The sequence below is a fragment of the Anomaloglossus baeobatrachus genome, chromosome 12 (assembly GCF_048569485.1).
Source record: "Anomaloglossus baeobatrachus isolate aAnoBae1 chromosome 12, aAnoBae1.hap1, whole genome shotgun sequence".
In the NCBI taxonomy this organism is placed as follows: Eukaryota; Metazoa; Chordata; class Amphibia; order Anura; family Aromobatidae; genus Anomaloglossus; species Anomaloglossus baeobatrachus.
In genome coordinates, this window is record NC_134364.1 from 131,763,491 (window position 1) to 131,783,073 (window position 19,583).

Below are 19,583 nucleotides of genomic sequence, written 5' to 3' on the forward strand. Positions count from 1 at the left end.
GCAGCACTCGTATGTTTATGTTGAGAAGACGACCTCTGGATATGACGCTGATCACGTGCACTCAGCTTCTGTGGTCGGCCATGGCAAGGCCAGTTCTGAGTGGATCCTGTCTTGTTAAACCACTGTATGGTCTTGGCCGCCATGCTGCAGCTCAGTTTCAGAGTGGTGACAATCTTCTTATAGCATTGGCCATTTTTTTCAGAACCTCAGAATTCTTTGCCATGTTGAACTTCCGGTGGCCAGTATGAGAGGGTGTGAGTGATAACACCAAATTTACCACACCTGAGACCTTGTTACACAAATGAGTCAGATGCCTCATTTGGCTATTTTCACTTAGGGGTGTACTCACTTTTGTGGCCAGCAGTTTAGATATTAATGGCTGTGTGCTGAGTAATTTAGAAGGCACCACAAATTTACACTGGGATACAAAGCATACACTGATTGCTTTACATCGTATCATAGTGTCAGATCTTCAGTGTTGTCCCATGAAAGATATATTTACAAAAATGTGAGGAGTGTATATTCCCTTTTGCGATATACTGTATATATTACACACGTGATATAGTGGAAGTTGTGGAAGTATAAATATATAATCCAACAAAACCAAAGTTAGTATCTAAACATGATACATAAGGCCATGTGCCCACAGGAGAAAGGAACTGCGGATTTTGCTGAGGAAAACCTGCAGATTTTCTAGATTTTCCAGATAAATCCGCAGATTTACACAAGTACAGACACTCCCCATGTGTCTGTGTCCATGCTGCAGTATGTGCGGCCGTGGAATATGCTGTGGATTTCCCGCAGCCACACATACTGCATGTCAATTATTCATGCAGAAATATCTGCGGAATTCCTGCCTTTCCACCATGGAGATACAGGGTGGGAAATCCGCCGGTTTACCGCAACAACTCCGCAGAAATACCGCAACAATGGATAGCTGCGGATTCAGAGGAGTTGCTGCGCGAACCTGAGTAAATACCTGCAGAAAAGTCCGCAGGTACGATCTCCCGTGGGCACATGGCCTAAGGGGTACTTTGCACGTTGCGACATCGCTACTGCGATCTCGTCGGGGTCAAATCGAAAGTGACGCACATCCGGTGCAGGTAACGACGTCGCAACGTGTAAAGCCTAGATGCGCCGATAAATGATCGCAAAAGCGTCGTAAATCGGTGATCTGTGTAGCCTCGGTCATTTCCATAATGTCGCACCAATAGGAGATGCGATGTTGTTCCTCGTTCCTGCAGCAGCACCATACATCACTGTGAATGAAGCCGCAGGAGCGAGGAACATCTCCAACCTGCGTCCACCGACAATGCGGAAGGAAGGAGGTGGGCGGGATGTTTAAGTCCCGCTCATCTCCGCCCCTCCGCTCCTATTGGTCGCCTGCCGTGTGACGTCGCTGTGACGACGCACGACCCGCCCCCTTAGGAAGCAGGCGGGTCGCCGGCCAGAGCGACGTCGCAGGGCAGGTGAGTGCATGTGAAGCTGCCGTAGCGATAATGTTCTGGCAGCAATCACAAGATATTGCATGTGCGACGGGGGCGGGGACTATCGCGCTCGGCATCGCAGCATCAGCTAGTGATGTCGCAGCGTGCAAAGTACCCCTAAGGATTTTATTTTCATGGCTGTAGTAGGAAATATCTGTCCAGGCATAGATAATGGCAATTACCGAGCGTCTGAGCTACACTGGGAGTTACAGGAATATCACAGTTCACACCATGGCGGCAGAACAAACTGCTTAACCCCAAAACGCATACCTGGGCCTCGCAGGCCGGCTAGGTCACTTGTTTTCTATGGTAGATTTCTATGGTTGCGTGTTCTAGGGTTAAATGCCAAATAGCAGTGCCTGACAAACCCCACTGACTATTATTGGGTCAATCACGTTTCCGTCATACATCTTACCATACAGACTCCTGATCGATTATGTGCAATTTTGCCAATATTTGTGAAGCATTCCAGTAATATGAATACATACCATTCAGACAAGGATTGTTGATGCACCGGTCCACTTTCTTTTCACAGTTGGAACCAGTGTACCCCAGGGGGCACTGACAAGCGTAACTGGCCCCCATTTCCCGTTCTCTACATGTGCCGCCATTAAAGCACGGGGAATCGGCGCAGTTTAGTACACTGTGTTCACAGTGGCTTCCATAATATCCTTGAGGACATTCACAGACGTAACCGCTTTCACCATCCTAAACACAAACAAGAAAAGACAAAATTAGATGTTCTATGTATGTGAAGACGCAGCTCGCTGCTGCCAAGGCATTTCTAATAATAAAGGCAGCGCAGGGCAAAGTTTCCTAAGCATCAGAGTACAAATGTGCGGCCACGGCTGCGGTGTATAAACAATACAGCCCTGCAAACACCATTTACCCATGCGTTACACAGGCGAGGTGTTGATAGTGCAAACACCAGCAAAAGAAATTCTAGTCTGACGAGCTGACGACACAAAGAGGCGAGGGAGAATGCAAGGACAAGGGCGGCCATCCGAAAAGACAGGGAACGCGGACTGTACACCTCCGTAGATTGGATGCAGGCAAAAGTCAATAGGTCGCATGTCAAAAATGTCTAATATGTACAAGAAGCAAAAAAATAAAAAACATTGTGGTTTCTTGTAAACTCCTGATTGCAATCGATGGCGAATCTAGTGTATCAGTTCGGTAGTAATGGAGAGCACTGTACAGAAACCACTGGCTTTGTAGGGTGCAGTTTTAGGAAAGAAGAACGGTATATTGATAAATAAGTCCAGGATTTTGGATCAGATGTGAATTTGTTTTTTATGATCACTGATTCTCATATGCAACAATACAAATAAAATAAAAATGCGTGCGATCTGAGTCAGGCCTTAGGTAGAGGATTACGGAAACATTGTCAGACATTGAGCCTCTGTGTCAGCTCATCCTAACGAGGTGAAGGTTCCCAGATCCGGTTAGGGTGTCGCCAGTTTGACTGCTCCGTCCTTTTCCCTACTAGCCGTGGTGTGGGGAAAATAGAGGCTACTCTTCTTCTTTTGTAATATTTGATGTGGGTACACAGGAGCAGACAGAGGAGACTGTGCAAAATCCGATCCATGGGCAGATTGCAGCCCAATATCTCATCGTAATGCAAACACTCCAGCAGCTTTGGAGGTGGACGTGGCCGCTCACTTCTTGGGCCCCTCGCTGCAACGTCTGAACTCACATTTAGGCCTCTTTCACACGTCTGGGAAAATCACGCACGTTTTTCACGGACGTGTGAAAGGTGCGTATGACCCTCCGTGTGCCGTGTTTGTGGCACACGTGTGTTCTCAGTGTGCTATCCATGATAACACACGGAGAACAGGAACTTTCTGCTCACCTGTCCGTGGTGCTGATCTACTGTCTCTGGCCCTGCCGACTCCCCACTGCTGCTTCCGGTCCTCCGTGCAATGAATATATGATGAGCATAATGAGCAGGGTTGGAAGCAAGTGACAGCAGCGCTGGAGAAGGCGATTATAAAAATTAATTTTAATTCAGACACGTGTGTTTTCTTCGGTGCATGTCACACGGATCACATCCGTGCGGTCTGTGTGACACCCGTGATGCCAGAGAAAAAAAAACAGACATGTCTACGTGTGGAGCACACGTATGCTCCACACGGACACACTGTCCATGGCAAAACACGCACATGAGCGCAGACCCATTGATTTTAATGGGTCTACGTGTGCCCGTGTCTCCAATACGTGAGGAAACGGACCAAACACGTACCGGAGACACAGACATGTGAAGGGGGCCTTAGGCTGGATTCACACGAATGTATAGCATCAGATGTAATATGCTATTGACCCTCGGCTCCCGCTGAGCTGCCAGGGTGAGCCAAGTGTCACGCAACTGTGACATGATCCTGCAGCTGCGGAGGAGGGGGCGGGATCTGTGGAGGAGGGGGCGGGATTAATCTCCCCATCTCCTCCATTGTCAGCTGATGCGATTATCGCACTGCAGTCAGATGTCATCCGAGTACAGTCCGATGATTCACTCGCACCCATAGACTTGTATGGGTGCGGGTGACAGCTCTTGCAGACAATCGCAGCATGCTGCTGACCATCTGCTCTCCCTCATTGACAAACATTGGTCCGAGTGCGATACGCTATTTTCTCGCATTGCACTCGTCCGATTCATACCCTTGTGGGAGCGTACCCTTACACTTTCACTTACCGTGCAACTGCCTCCGTTTCGGCAAGGATTGCTGTCGCACTCGTTGATCTTCTCATCACAGTTCACTCCAGTGTAGCCAGGTCGGCAAGAACAAGTGTAACTTCCCTGACCGGTGTTCATACAGGTGGCGCCGTTTTTGCAGGGTTTATGGTGAGTGCAATAGTTTAAATCTGGAAAAAGAACCAAAAAAAAAACCCACAAAAAACAGGGTAAGCCAATAATCAAGCAAGAATGACAGAAATCAATGAAATAGCAGTCACACACTCACCCTGATCGCAGAAGAGGCCTCCCCAGCCTTCGTAGCAGGAGCACTGCCATGGGGCTTGGCATGTCCCGTGCCGGCATCCAGCGTGGGGAATGCACTCGTTGCAGTAACGACCCTGCCAGCCAGGACGGCAGCTGAAATGTCAATTTAAGACAATAGGGATCTAATAATGCACAGGACACAACAATAATGTAAAGCTTGTATAGAATATATACTCACGAGCACTCCCCTGGGCTGTTACAGAAGCCATTCTGCTCGCTGCACCCATCCAGACATATTGCTGTGGAAACATACAATATTGGCCATGATTAGTGCCCGGATCCGGGAGGTCTGTCCGCACACGACAGTACATTACATATACTCAGTGTATACGGTTCGGCACTACGCACATCATATCTAACCCCACTGGATGTCCCACATGACTTTGCCCCTATAGGGCTTGCACCCGGCCAGTGCCGTTTCCTGTGATCTGCCTTGGCCTTGCTGGTATCCAGCCTGTCCCCATACCCCAGGGTAGGGTCTCATCACTGACCTATGGAAAGAGGTTTTACAGGTGTTCTGGATCCTGAAAGCTTCGTTTTATGCCCAAGGAGTGAAAAGCAGTGATAAATCGGAAACTTATGGGTCAAACAAAGTGGTCTTTTCCTAAGCAGTGGCTGTCGTCAGTCCCTCGGCACACGTCTGAGCTCCGCGCTGTCAGCGGAGAGGAACAGCAGCTTCATTTGCCGCCCTTGCTGTTAAGCCCCAGTGTGTGACATGGATTTTGCCGCTTACAAGGGCCTGATTTAATGCCTGGGTGACTCTGAACAACGGCTGGTCCGCCCTCGTCCCCAGTCTCCGGGAGATAACAGCTGCTCCCGTTGTGGCCGCCGCGTCCCTCCCTCCTCACTACAGCTGTTCTCTAATGCCAAGGATAACAATAAGGACGCGTGCCGCCGCCGCTGCACAAGCCACCCGGGCGGCCACATTACACTTGACCCCGGAGCGCTAAAAGAGCGCCACAAACACAGCGCGCGGCTCACACACGTCCAGGGAGAAGGGGGGTTTATTAACCCTTTTGCAGCCTGTGCCTGCCATAGTCTGCAGAAGGCGTTCACTAAGAATCCGTCCTTCAGTCCCCCATGACAATCTGATGTTTTTAATACATCACCTGCAGTGTACACAAGTGAGGGCGCTTACAGTACACAGCACTGATCACGGGGGGCGCTGTGCCACCTGCAGATCTATTACTGAGCAATATACTGCTCACATCAGCGGGATTTTACCGCAAAACTGGATCCGGTACAAATGCGTTTCAGCTCAATTCACCTGCAATGGAATCACAGCAAGGTGCGGCCACGTATGACGCACGCAACCGCATGTGACCACATCCCCCCGCAACGCCACTGGAGGTGAACCGAGCTGAAACGCATTTGTACGGAATATGGTTTTGCGGCAAAATCCAGCTGATGTGAGCGGCGCCTCTGAGATCAGAGCTCCTAGGAACCCCGGGAGTGCCACAGCTACACCCTTCAGCAGTATCAGCTCACATATAGGACGGAGAACATACACTATGCTTCATCACAACAAAGCGCAAACTGTAAAGGAGTCACAAAGTGAAGAAAAAACAAACAGTCCAGTAGGTCCTACACCCGCTCCGGTGTGGTCACAAAAACAAGTCTGTTGCTAGCAAAACTCGCCACAGCCTATTCAGTGTTCTCGTCTCACCACTGACGCCACAGCCATATCGGAGGGACAGGGTATATATATACACACAACATATCGGAGGGACAGGGTATATACACACAACATATCGGAGGGACAGGGTATATACACAACACATATCGGAGGGACAGGGTATATACACAACACATATCGGAGGGACAGGGTATATACACACAACATATCGGAGGGACAGGGTATATACACACAACATATCGGAGGGACAGGGTATATACACACAACATATCGGAGGGACAGGGTATATACACAACATATCGGAGGGACAGGGTATATACACACAACATATCAGAGGGACAGGGTATATACACACAACATATCGGAGGGACAGGGTATTATATATATAGAGATATAGATATATATACAGTTAGGTCCAGAAATCTTTGGCCAGTGACACAATTTTGGCGAGTTGGGCTCTGCATGCCACCACATTGGATTTGAAATGAAACCTCTACAACAGAATTCAAGTGCAGATTGTAACGTTTAATTTGAAGGTTTGAACAAAAATATCTGATAGAAATTGTAGGAATTGTCACATTTCTTTACAAACACTCCACATTTTAGGAGGTCAAAAGTAATTGGACAAATAAACCAAACCCAAACAAAATATTTTTATTTTCAATATTTTGTTGCGAATCCTTTGGAGGCAATCACTGCCTTAAGTCTGGAACCCATGGACACCACCAAACGCTGGGTTTCCTCCTTCTTAATGCTTTGCCAGGCCTTTACAGCCGCAGCCTTCAGGTCTTGCTTGTTTGTGGGTCTTTCCGTCTTAAGTCTGGATTTGAGCAAGTGAAATGCATGCTCAATTGGGTTAAGATCTGGTGATTGACTTGGCCATTGCAGAATGTTCCACTTTTTTGCACTCATGAACTCCTGGGTAGCTTTGGCTGTATGCTTGGGGTCATTGTCCATCTGTACTATGAAGCGCCGTCCGATCAACTTTGCGGCATTTGGCTGAATCTGGGCTGAAAGTATATCCCGGTACACTTCAGAATTCATCCGGCTACTCTTGTCTGCTGTTATGTCATCAATAAACACAAGTGACCCAGTGCCATTGAAAGCCATGCATGCCCATGCCATCACGTTGCCTCCACCATGTTTTACAGAGGATGTGGTGTGCCTTGGATCATGTGCCGTTCCCTTTCTTCTCCAAACTTTTTTCTTCCCATCATTCTGGTACAGGTTGATCTTTGTCTCATCTGTCCATAGAATACTTTTCCAGAACTGAGCTGGCTTCATGAGGTGCTTTTCAGCAAATGTAACTCTGGCCTGTTTATTTTTGGAATTGATGAATGGTTTGCATCTAGATGTGAACCCTTTGTATTTACTTTCATGGAGTCTTCTCTTTACTGTTGACTTAGAGACAGATACACCTACTTCACTGAGAGTGTTCTGGACTTCAGTTGATGTTGTGAACGGGTTCTTCTTCACCAAAGAAAGTATGCGGCGATCATCCACCACTGTTGTCATCCGTGGACGCCCAGGCCTTTTTGAGTTCCCAAGCTCACCAGTCAATTCCTTTTTTCTCAGAATGTACCCGACTGTTGATTTTGCTACTCCAAGCATGTCTGCTATCTCTCTGATGGATTTTTTCTTTTTTTTCAGCCTCAGGATGTTCTGCTTCACCTCAATTGAGAGTTCCTTAGACCGCATGTTGTCTGGTCACAGCAACAGCTTCCAAATGCAAAACCACACACCTGTAATCAACCCCAGACCTTTTAACTACTTCATTGATTACAGGTTAACGAGGGAGACGCCTTCAGAGTTAATTGCAGCCCTTAGAGTCCCTTGTCCAATTACTTTTGGTCCCTTTAAAAAGAGGAGGCTATGCATTACAGAGCTATGATTCCTAAACCCTTTCTCCGATTTGGATGTGAAAACTCTCATATTGCAGCTGGGAGTGTGCACTTTCAGCCCATATTATATATATAATTGTATTTCTGAACATGTTTTTGTAAACAGCTAAAATAACAAAACTTGTGTCACTGTCCAAATATTTCTGGACCTAACTGTGTATATATATATATATATATATATATATATATATATATATATATACCCCCTGTCCCTCTGATATGTTGTGTGTGTGTATATATATATATATATATATATATATATATATATATATATATATATATATATATATATATATATATATATATATATATATATATATATATATATATATATATATACACACATATACCCACACACACACCATATCAGAGGGACAGGGTATATATATTATATATATATACACACACACAACATATATCAGAGGGACAGGGTATATATATATATATATATATATATATATATATATATATATATATATATATATATATATATATATATATATATATATATATATATATTATATACATACATACATACATACATACATACATACATACACACACACACACACATACATATCAGAGGGACAGGGTATATACACACACACACAACATATCGGAGGGACAGGGTATATACACACACAACATATCACAGGGACAGGGTATACACAACATATCGGAGGGACAGGGTATAAACAACATATCGGAGGGACAGGGTATATATACACAACATATCAGAGGGACAGGGTATATATACACAACATATCAGAGGGACAGGGTATATATACACAACATATCAGAGGGACAGGGTATATATACACAACATATCGGAGGGACAGGGTATATACACACACACACACACACCACATATCGGAGGGACAGGGTATATACACACACACACAACATATCGGAGGGACAGGGTATATACACACACACACACACACAACATATCGGAGGGACAGGGTATATACACACAACATATCGGAGGGACAGGGTATATACACACACAACATATCAGAGGGACAGGGTATATACACACACAACATATCGGAGGGACAGGGTATATACACAACATATCGGAGGAACAGGGTATATACACACACACACAACATATTGGAGGGACAGGGTATATACACACAACATATCGGAGGGACAGGGTATATACACACAACATATCGGAGGGACAGGGTATATACACAACATATTGGAGGAACAGGGTATATACACACAACATATCGGAGGGACAGGGTATATACACACACAACATATCAGAGGGACAGGGTATATACACACACACAACATATCAGAGGGACAGGGTATATATACACAACATATCGGAGGGACAGGGTATATACACACACAACATATCGGAGGGACAGGGTATATATACACAACATATCGGAGGGACAGGGTATATACACAACATATCGGAGGGACAGGGTATATACACACACAACATATCGGAGGGACAGGGTATATATACACAACATATCGGAGGGACAGGGTATATACACACAACATATCGGAGGGACAGGGTATATACACAACATATTGGAGGAACAGGGTATATACACACAACATATCGGAGGGACAGGGTACATACACACACAACATATCAGAGGGACAGGGTATATACACACACAACATATCAGAGGAACAGGGTATATACACACAACATATCGGAGGGACAGGGTATATACACACAACATATCGGAGGGACAGGGTATATACACAACATATCGGAGATATATATATATATATATAAATAAATCTCTCAATGAATATTTTATTGTAAAGGTTATACTTTTTCAGTAGGTGCAAAAAAAAAAAAAAAAAAAAAAAAAAAAAAAATCTATAAATGTATTTTATTTATTTTTTTTACCTAGTATTTTTTCATATATGAAAAAGCATAAAAAATTACAATAAAAATGATATACATATTTTCTTGTTATGAATTTTTTTATGCTTCAGCATATGAAAAATACATACTAGGTAAAAAAATAAAATAAATAAAAAAAATAAAATATATATATATATATATATATATATATATATATATATTATTTTACATACACACTTTGTAGTATGTATTTCTCATTTATATGGACAATGCATACTAAAATAAAATATTTTTTTTAAATATATTTTATTTTTTGTAGTATGTCCTTCAGGCATTTTTCATATATGGGAACTGCATGAATATATGCATGAAAAATACAAAAGAAAAAAAAAAAAGGGAACAGCGTGAAATATACTATAAGATAGAAACACTGTCCAGCTTATAAAGGGATGGAAGTGTTAAGGATCTTGGCCATGACTCCCTACACCCGTGTGAGCAGTACGGTATGTAACCCCCGTCCTCCGCTCCATGCCCCTCCAGAGCAATTCTCCAGGCTTCCATATTATGGATAGAGGAAAATAAGATCATGGATATTAAAGTGTAAGAGTGAGTAGTTCATTAGGTTAATGAGGGCTCATTCTAGTCTGTGAATAGGAGACCCCGAGGCAGAACGTGTCATTACACAAACCATCCTGATTTCTACACCACGCACATTACCCTTTCATTTTTGGGAGGGGTGCGGGCAATGAGCAGCTGAATGAGCTACAGATTGGAGGTTTATCATGGCACTAATGACAAGCCTCCAGTGTTGGCAGGTCTCAGGCATAAAGGACGCTAAATTGTCTGAAGCAAATTGGACGTCGGAGCAAGGACTGGAGCATAAGGCTTCTCTGAGAACAGATATTATTCAGCAATTAAAGGGTGAATTTATAAGATGACTGAAGTCTAGTGCCCGGTCCGGAGGTGCTGCCCCGCTCTAGTGCCCGGCCCGGAGGTGCTCACAGGCAGTGCCCCACTCTAGTGCCCAGTCCGAGGTGCTCACAGGCAGTGCCCCGCTCTAGTGCCCGGTCCGGAGGTGTTGCCCGCTCTAGTGCCCGGCCCGGAGGTGCTCACAGGCAGTGCCCCGCTCTAGTGCCCGGTCCGGAAGTGCTCACAGGCAGTGCCCTGCTCTAGTGCCTGGCCCGGAGGTGCTCACAGGCAGTGTCCCGCTCTAGTGCCCAGTCCGGAGGTGGTCACAGGCAGTGCCCCGCTCTAGTGCCCGGTCCGGAGGTGCTCACAGGCAGTGCCCCGCTCTAGTGCCCGGTCTGGAGGTGCTCACAGGCAGTGCCCCGCTCTAGTGCCCGGTCCGGAGGTGCTCACAGGCAGTGCCCCGCTCTAGTGCCCGGTCTGGAGGTGCTCACAGGCAGTGCCCCACTCTAGTGCCCGGTCTGGAGGTGCTCACAGGCAGTGCCCCACTCTAGTGCCCGGTCCGGAGGTGCTCACAGGCAGTGCCCCGCTCTAGTGCCCAGTCCGAGGTGCTCACAGGCAGTGTCCTCTAGTTCTGACTAGTACGGTAGATACTATTGAGAGCCTTACGTGTTGAGCAGTAGTCGCCTTCCCATCCCCTCAGACATGAAATGTTGCCATCAGATTCACATGTGTAGTGTCCAAAGCGATCGTCGCGAGGCTTGCAGAGCCGGGAGCAGCTCTCCCCGTAGTAGTGCTCGCTGCACACCACTCTGTAGGAATATCTCAGCTGGGTGTTTCGCCTCCCCATCTTCAGATCACTGGACCAAGCTTCACCCACGGTAAGGGTTTTCTGGATTACAAAATCACTGACCAGAACTTCCCTCGCGGTCGCCCCTGTGGGAAAACAGAACCAGGCTTATTATCAAAATATCATACTTCACAGAAGCACGCACCGCAATAGGGAAGTCTGCCCGCCGTACTCTATGCTGGAGTTTTTTAACCCTTGCCCATTTCGCAACTTTATTTTTTTTTTTGCCATGTTCCAGTCATTAGTACACGTCAAAATAAACATTGTAATACGTCTTATCAGTGATAGCTGCTTCTTCCTCCATCAGGACTTATATACGGTAGATGATACGGTAGTTAGTGTTTATCAAGTGTTATCGAGTGGGGACGAGGTAGACTGCACTGCAAGGTCTGCAGGTGCGTCACTCCTCAATCCAAGAGAACAGTTAGTGCTTATAAAGTTTTATGGACAGAGAAGGATGAGCTGCAAGTCCTCTCCAAACCTCAGTTATAGTCTCAATAAGACCACTGTTGGTGCTTATAAAGTTTTATGGAGGGGGGGGGGGATGAGGTAGACTGTACTGCAAGTTCTCCAAGTACATCAGTCCTCAATTGGAAAGAACAGTTAGGCTATGTTCACACGTTGCGTTTTTTCCCACGTTTCCGCAGCGTTTTTAGCGGCAGCGTTTTTGCGCTAAAACGCATGCGTTTTTGTTTTCAAGCAAAGTCTATGGGAAAAGATGAAATCCTGTCTGCACTTTGCTTTTTTTTCTGCAGCGTTTAAATTGCATATTTTGGGTCAAAAACCATGCTGAAAAAGAAGCAGCATGTCAGTTGTTTTTGCCATTTCTACAGCGTTTCCTTAACATTGGAGTCAATGAGAAATGGCAAAATGCAACCAAAAGCAACTTTCCTGCGTTTATCATGCTTTTTACCTGCTTTTCTGGCTTCAAAAACGCATGCTTTTCTGGCATAAAATTAAAGGGTTATAATGTTCCCACACACACAACACACACACACACACACTTTAAATGCTAAAAAATAATAAACTTTACCTATTTTTCTGTTAAAATGTGCATAACCGCTATTATTTCATTAAAAATCATATTTTCCATATAGTTTTATTAAAAGTTAATTGTATCCTTTTTTTCCTCTTTTTTCAGTCTTTTTAACTATTTCAACTTTATTTCTCAGTGTCTTGATCTACAAAACGCATCTGCAGAAACGCAGGTGAAAACGCGGGTAAAAAGCACTGAAAACGCACTAAAAACGCGGTAAATACGCATGCATATTTAGTGCTGAAAAATGGTCAAAAGCCAATGGAAGGAAAAGGTGCAGAATAAACTGCAGGTACTCCGACGCAACGTGCGGACATAGCCTTAGTGCTTATAAAGTTTTATGGAGAGAGAGGGAAGGATGAGCTGCAAGTTCTCCCCAAACCTCAGCTATAGTCTTCAATAAAGTCTATGGAGAACATTTCTTCATAGGATTATAAGAGGACAGGTTTTTTTAATCAAAAGTAATGGAAAAAATAAATAAATGTGAACTGCCAATTGAGAATGAATGATCAGTCCAGGGTGAGATGGAAGCAGATCTCTACATCTATTCCAAAATTTCCTATTTTTACGTGTAATATTGATATTAAAAAAAAAAAAAACAAAAAACAAAAAAACACATTTCACAAAGTCAAATTCTATTTATGGCTGATTTTTGAAGCTTCATGATCTTAATGTTAAAGACTAATGTTCACCAAGGTGAGCGAGGGCCCAAGTCTGTTTCCTCAAGAAAAGGTTTCAATGTGAGAATTGTTTTGTTGAAATATTCTCTTCCTCTATGTCAGCAAAACATCCAAAAGCTATTATTTCTTTTCCAAAGGGCGGAATTTAAAAGAAAAAAAAAAAAAAAAAAAAGGTGTAAAATACAGGAAAAGGCAGTCAGGACAATTTGGCAGACTTCTGGTTTTCTCACCAAAGAGCGGACTTCTTTCCCACGCCAAAAATAAACTGGAGGAAGTGCAATTGTTTTGGAGATTAGGTACGTAAGGCCACGAAAAAAAATCCATCCAACAGCAGCTTGTTTTGAAAGTAGAAATGGGAATTTAAGTTAAGGGCAAGGTTAACGACGGAGGTCTCTTATAAATAGGAAAGTATAGCGGCATGTAAACATATTGGGTGCGCAGCGGCGGCGGCATCGTGAGGCTCCGGCGCCCTCTAGTGGGGATCGTATTTACCTGTAGGTTTATGAAACGCTTCAACAATCAGAGAGAAGGTTTTCTAAAGAAAAGAAAAAGAAAAATGAATAAAAACTAATAAGAAAAATTAAATAAAAAAAAAGAGAAACAAAAGTAATGGTCATGCGACGTATAAGGGAGCATTCAGAAGCTTGTGGTAATGACCAGCCGCCTGCGCGGTTTAATTAATCTAATTGCGTATAGTATTACCGCTTACATCTCAATTAAAGCAAGCCCTCTGGTTTATTGTCAGGGAGGATGGTGGGGGCGGGGGACACTGTCTACAGCAGCCGGGACCACGAGCGGACGGCAGCACAGGTTACTGTACACGGGGAGCCGCTGTAGAGCGTCAGCTCTGAGGCCCGGGCACTGATCCCAGGCACCAGGCTTTGTTTGTTGTAGAACTCTATAATAAGCAGATTATACTTTCCCGGACTGTAAAGTGCTGCGGATCCGGCCCGTGTTATGGAAATAGAGAGTATTTACCATAAATATGACCTTGTGTGTTTACACTGGAGGCTGCGAAGAGACAAGAGATAGGGAGTACTCTGCGGGAAGACCTGCCTCCTCACCGGCCAGCACACAGGTGTACACAGGGGGCACCTGCCTCCTCACCGGCCAGCACACAGGTGTACACAGGGGGCCCCTGCCTCCTCACCGGCCAGGACACAGGTGTACACAGGGGGTCCCTGCCTCCTCACCGGCCAGCACACAGGTGTACACAGGGGTCCCTGCCTCCTCACCGGCCAGCACACAGGTGTACACAGGGGTCCCTGCCTCCTCACCGGCCAGCACACAGGTGTACACAGGGGTCCCTGCCTCCTCACCGGCCAGCACACAGGTGTACACAGGGGGCACCTGCCTCCTCACCGGCCAGCACACAGCTCCATATACACGGGGGGTCCCTGCCTCCTCACCGGCCAGCACACAGATCCATATACAGGGGGCCCCTGCCTCCTCACCGGCCAGCACACAGGGGGTCTCTGCCTCCTCACCGGCCAGCACACAGGTGTACACAGGGGGCCCCTGCCTCCTCACCGGCCAGCACACAGGTGTACACAGGGGGTCCCTGCCTCCTCACCGGCCAGCACACAGGTGTACACAGGGGGTCCCTGCCTCCTCACCGGCCAGCACACAGGTGTACACAGGGGGTCCCTGCCTCCTCACCGGCCAGCACACAGGTGTACACAGGGGGTCCCTGCCTCCTCACCGGCCAGCACACAGGTGTACACAGGGGGCCCCTGCCTCCTCACCGGCCAGCACACAGCTCCATATACAGGGGGTCTCTGCCTCCTCACCGGCCAGCACACAGGTGTACACAGGGGATCCCTGCCTCCTCACCGGCCAGCACACAGGTGTACACAGGGGGTCTCTGCCTCCTCACCGGCCAGCACACAGGTGTACACAGGGGGTCTCTGCCTCCTCACCGGCCATGACACAGCTCCATATACAGGGGGTCCCTGCCTCCTCACCGGCCAGCACACAGGTGTACACAGGGGATCCCTGCCTCCTCACCGGCCAGCACACAGGTGTACACAGGGGGTCTCTGCCTCCTCACCGGCCAGGACACAGCTCCATATACAGGGGGTCCCTGCCTCCTCACCGGCCAGCACACAGCTCCATATACACGGGGGGTCCCTGCCTCCTCACCGGCCAGGACACAGGTGTACACAGGGGGTCACTGCCTCCTCACCGGCCAGGACACAGGTGTACACAGGGGATCCCTGCCTCCTCACCGGCCAGGACACACAGGTCAATACACAAAGGGTCCCTGCCTCCTCACTGGCCAGAACACATAGGTCCTTACACAGGGGGTCCCTGCCTCCTCACTACACACAGGTCCATACACGGGGGGTCCCTGCCTCCTCACTGGCCAGGACACAGGTCCATGCACTGGGGATCCCTGCCGCCTCACCGGCCAGGACACAGGGCTAAATGGGGGGGGGGGAGGTCGGTCCCTGGTTCCTCACCAGCCAGGACACAGGTCCATGCACAAGGGGGTCCCTGCCTCCTCACCAGCCAGGACACATAGCTCCTTAGACGGGAGGTCCCCATCTCCTCACCATCCAGGACACAGGTTCTTACACTGGGTGTCTCTGCCTCCTCACCATCCAGGGCATATAGCTCCTTAGATAAGGGGTCCCTGCCTCCTCACCATCCAGGGCACATAGCTCCTTAGATGGGGAGTCCCTGCCTCCTCACCATCCAGGGCATATAGCTCCTTAGATAAGGGGTACCTGCCTCCTCACCACCCAGGGCATATAGCTCCTTAGATAAGGGGTCCCTGCCTCCTCACCATCCAGGGCATATAGCTCCTTACATCGGGGGTCCCTGCCTCCTCACCATCCAGGGCATATAGCTCCTTACATCGGGGGTCCCTGCCTCCTCACCATCCAGGGCATATAGCTCCTTAGATAAGGGGTCCCTTCCTCCTCACCACCCAGGGCATATAGCTCCTTAGATAAGGGGTCCCTTCCTCCTCACCACCCAGGGCATATAGCTCCTTAGATAAGGGGTCCCTGCCTCCTCACCATCCAGGGCATATAGCTCCTTAGATAAGGGGTCCCTGCCTCCTCACCACCCAGGGCATATAGCTCCTTAGATAAGGGGTCCCTGCCTCCTCACCACCCAGGGCATATAGCTCCTTAGATAAGGGGTCCCTGCCTCCTCACCACCCAGGGCATATAGCTCCTTAGATAAGGGGTCCCTGCCTCCTCACCACCCAGGGCATATAGCTCCTTAGATAAGGGGTCCCTGCCTCCTCACCACCCAGGGCATATAGCTCCTTAGATAAGGGGTCCCTGCCTCCTCACCACCCAGGGCATATAGCTCCTTAGATAAGGGGTCCCTGCCTCCTCACCACCCAGGGCATATAGCTCCTTAGATAAGGGGTCCCTGCCTCCTCACCACCCAGGGCATATAGCTCCTTAGATAAGGGGTCCCTGCCTCCTCACCACCCAGGGCATATAGCTCCTTAGATAAGGGGTCCCTGCCTCCTCACCATCCAGGGCATATAGCTCCTTAGATAAGGGGTCCCTGCCTCCTCACCATCCAGGGCATATAGCTCCTTAGATAAGGGGTCCCTGCCTCCTCACCATCCAGGGCATATAGCTCCTTAGATAAGGGGTCCCTGCCTCCTCACCATCCAGGGCATATAGCTCCTTAGATAAGGGGTCCCTGCCTCCTCACCATCCAGGGCATATAGCTCCTTAGATAAGGGGTCCCTGCCTCCTCACCATCCAGGGCATATAGCTCCTTAGATAAGGGGTCCCTGCCGCCTCACCATCCAGGACATATAGCTCCTTACATCGGGGGTCCCTGCCTCCTCACCATCCAGGGCATATAGCTCCTTAGATAAGGGGTCCCTGCCTCCTCACCATCCAGGGCATATAGCTCCTTAGATAAGGGGTCCCTTCCTCCTCACCACCCAGGGCATATAGCTCCTTAGATAAGGGGTCCCTTCCTCCTCACCATCCAGGACATATAGCTCCTTACATCGGGGGTCCCTGCCTCCTCACCATCCAGGGCATATAGCTCCTTAGATAAGGGGTCCCTGCCTCCTCACCATCCAGGGCATATAGATCCTTACATCAGGGGTCCCTGCCTCCTCACCATCCAGGGAATATAGCTCCTTAGATAAGGGGTCCCTGCCTCCTCACCATCCAGGACACAGAGCCATACATGGGGTCCCCATCACCATATAAAGGGGGGTCCCCATCTCTTTATATAGAGGTCTACAGGGTAGGGGGTGGTCCCTGTCTCCTTATACAGGGCATGGGCGGTCCCTGTCTTCATATACAGGGCATGGGGGGTCCCTGTCTTCATATACAGGGCATGGGGGGTCCCTGTCTTCATATACAGGGCATGGGGGGTCCCTGTCTTCATATACAGGGCATGGGGGGTCCCTGTCTTCATATACAGGGCATGGGGGGTCCCTGTCTTCATATACAGGGCATGGGGGGTCCCTGTCTTCATATACAGGGCATGGGGGGTCCCTGTCTTCATATACAGGGTGTGGGGGGGGGGGGGTCCCTGTCTCCTTATACAGGGTGTGGGGGGGGGGTCCCTGTCTTTATATACAGGGTAGGGGGGTCCCTGTCTCCTTATACAGGGTAGGGGGGTCCCTGTCTCCTTATACAGGGTAGGGGGGGTCCCTGTCTCCTTATACAGGGTAGGGGGGTCCCTGTCTCCTTATACAGGGTGTGGGGGGGTCCCTGTCTCCTTATACAGGGTGTGGGGGGGTCCCTGTCTCCTTATACAGGGTGTGGGGGGGGTCCCTGTCTCCTTATACAGGGTGTGGGGGGGTCCCTGTCTCCTTATACAGGGTGTGGGGGGGTCCCTGTCTCCTTATACAGGGTGTGGGGGGGTCCCTGTCTCCTTATACAGGGTGTGGGGGGGTCCCTGTCTCCTTATACAGGGTAGGGGGGTCCCGGTCTCCTTATACAGGGTAGGGGGGTCCCGGTCTCCTTATACAGGGTAGGGGGGTCCCAGTCTCCTCACCGGCCAGGTAAAGTTGAAGGGCAGGCTGACGTGGTTGGACAGCCCGTCTATGAAGGCGCCGGGCTCCAGCACCGGGGTGACGACGCTGCCGAATGTGCAGGGCCCCGGTGACACCACGGTTTGGTAATGCTTCAGGCAGATCTTGAAGAAGGTCCGGCAGTCCGGCACACACGACCCCCCATCCGCCAACGTCCCGTTGCTATTTACAAAGGCGTCCAGTCGCAGCTGAAAGACCCCGGAGCCGGCGACCTTAGAGAGAAGCACACAAGAGCCGAGCGATCAGATCTGCTGCAACACACGCTGCGACCTGACAAGAGCCGAGCGATCAGATCTGCGACCTGGGGAGAATACAGGGGACGGCTCCCATTACCTGCGGCAGCCCGAGCGCCAGCACCGCCAGCCCCCACACCAGGCTGCGCTCCATCTTCATCTCCCCCCAGGGATACACAGGCGGCGGACAGACAGCTCCGTGCACAGCTGCAGACACCGGGCTCCGGACAGCGGCTCCGTGCACAGCTGCAGACACCGGGCTCCGGACAGCGGCTCCGTGCACAGCTGCAGACACCGGGCTCCGGACAGCGGCTCCGTGCACAGCTGCAGACACCGGGCTCCGGACAGCGGCTCCGTGCACAGCTGCAGACACCGGGCTCCGGACAGCGGCTCCGTGCACAGCTGCAGACACCGGGCTCCGGACAGCGGCTCCGCACAAACTCATGTAACAGGTGCTATCCAGTCCGGTGGCGAGCAGCTCCCGCCAATAATCCAATCCCAGTGCTGTGGCCGCTCTCCGCCCCTCCGCACGGCCGCCTGTCAGTGTGTACGGTGCGAATGAGGATCGCGCTCCCGGAGCCGCTTATATATCGCCGGCTGCTTCCATCTGTCGCTGAGCCCCGCCCCCATACACGGCGGCCCCGCACTGACCGCAGCGCACACCCCTCATCTGTGCTGAGACCCCAGAGACCCCATTACTGCATGTGCCTCACACACCCCTCATCTGTCCTGAGACCCCAGAGACCCCATTACTGCATGTGCCTCACACACCCCTCATCTGTCCTGAGACCCCAGAGACCCCATTACTGCATGTGCCTCACACACCCCTCATCTGTCCTGAGACCCCAGAGGGACCCCATTACTGCATGTGCCTCACACACCCCTCATCTGTCCTGAGACCCCAGAGGGACCCCATTACTGCATGTGCCTCACACACCCCTCATCTGTCCTGAGACCCCAGAGGGACCCCATTACTGCATGTGCCTCACA

General features: G+C 49.1%; 1 protein-coding gene across 1 annotated transcript in view; it reads right to left on the reverse strand.

Moving 5' to 3' along the window:
• DLL4 (delta like canonical Notch ligand 4) overlaps window positions 1–18,891 on the reverse strand; it is a 38,703-nt gene extending 19,812 nt beyond the window's left edge. Inside the window, 8 exon segments of the mRNA XM_075330782.1 lie at window positions 1,976–2,195; window positions 4,177–4,346; window positions 4,445–4,575; window positions 4,661–4,721; window positions 11,435–11,701; window positions 13,824–13,866; window positions 18,324–18,572; window positions 18,694–18,891. Coding sequence (XP_075186897.1) covers window positions 1,976–2,195; window positions 4,177–4,346; window positions 4,445–4,575; window positions 4,661–4,721; window positions 11,435–11,701; window positions 13,824–13,866; window positions 18,324–18,572; window positions 18,694–18,753 — 1,201 coding nt within the window. The 5' untranslated portion in view covers window positions 18,754–18,891.
• Window positions 18,892–19,583: the final 692 nt, after the last annotated feature.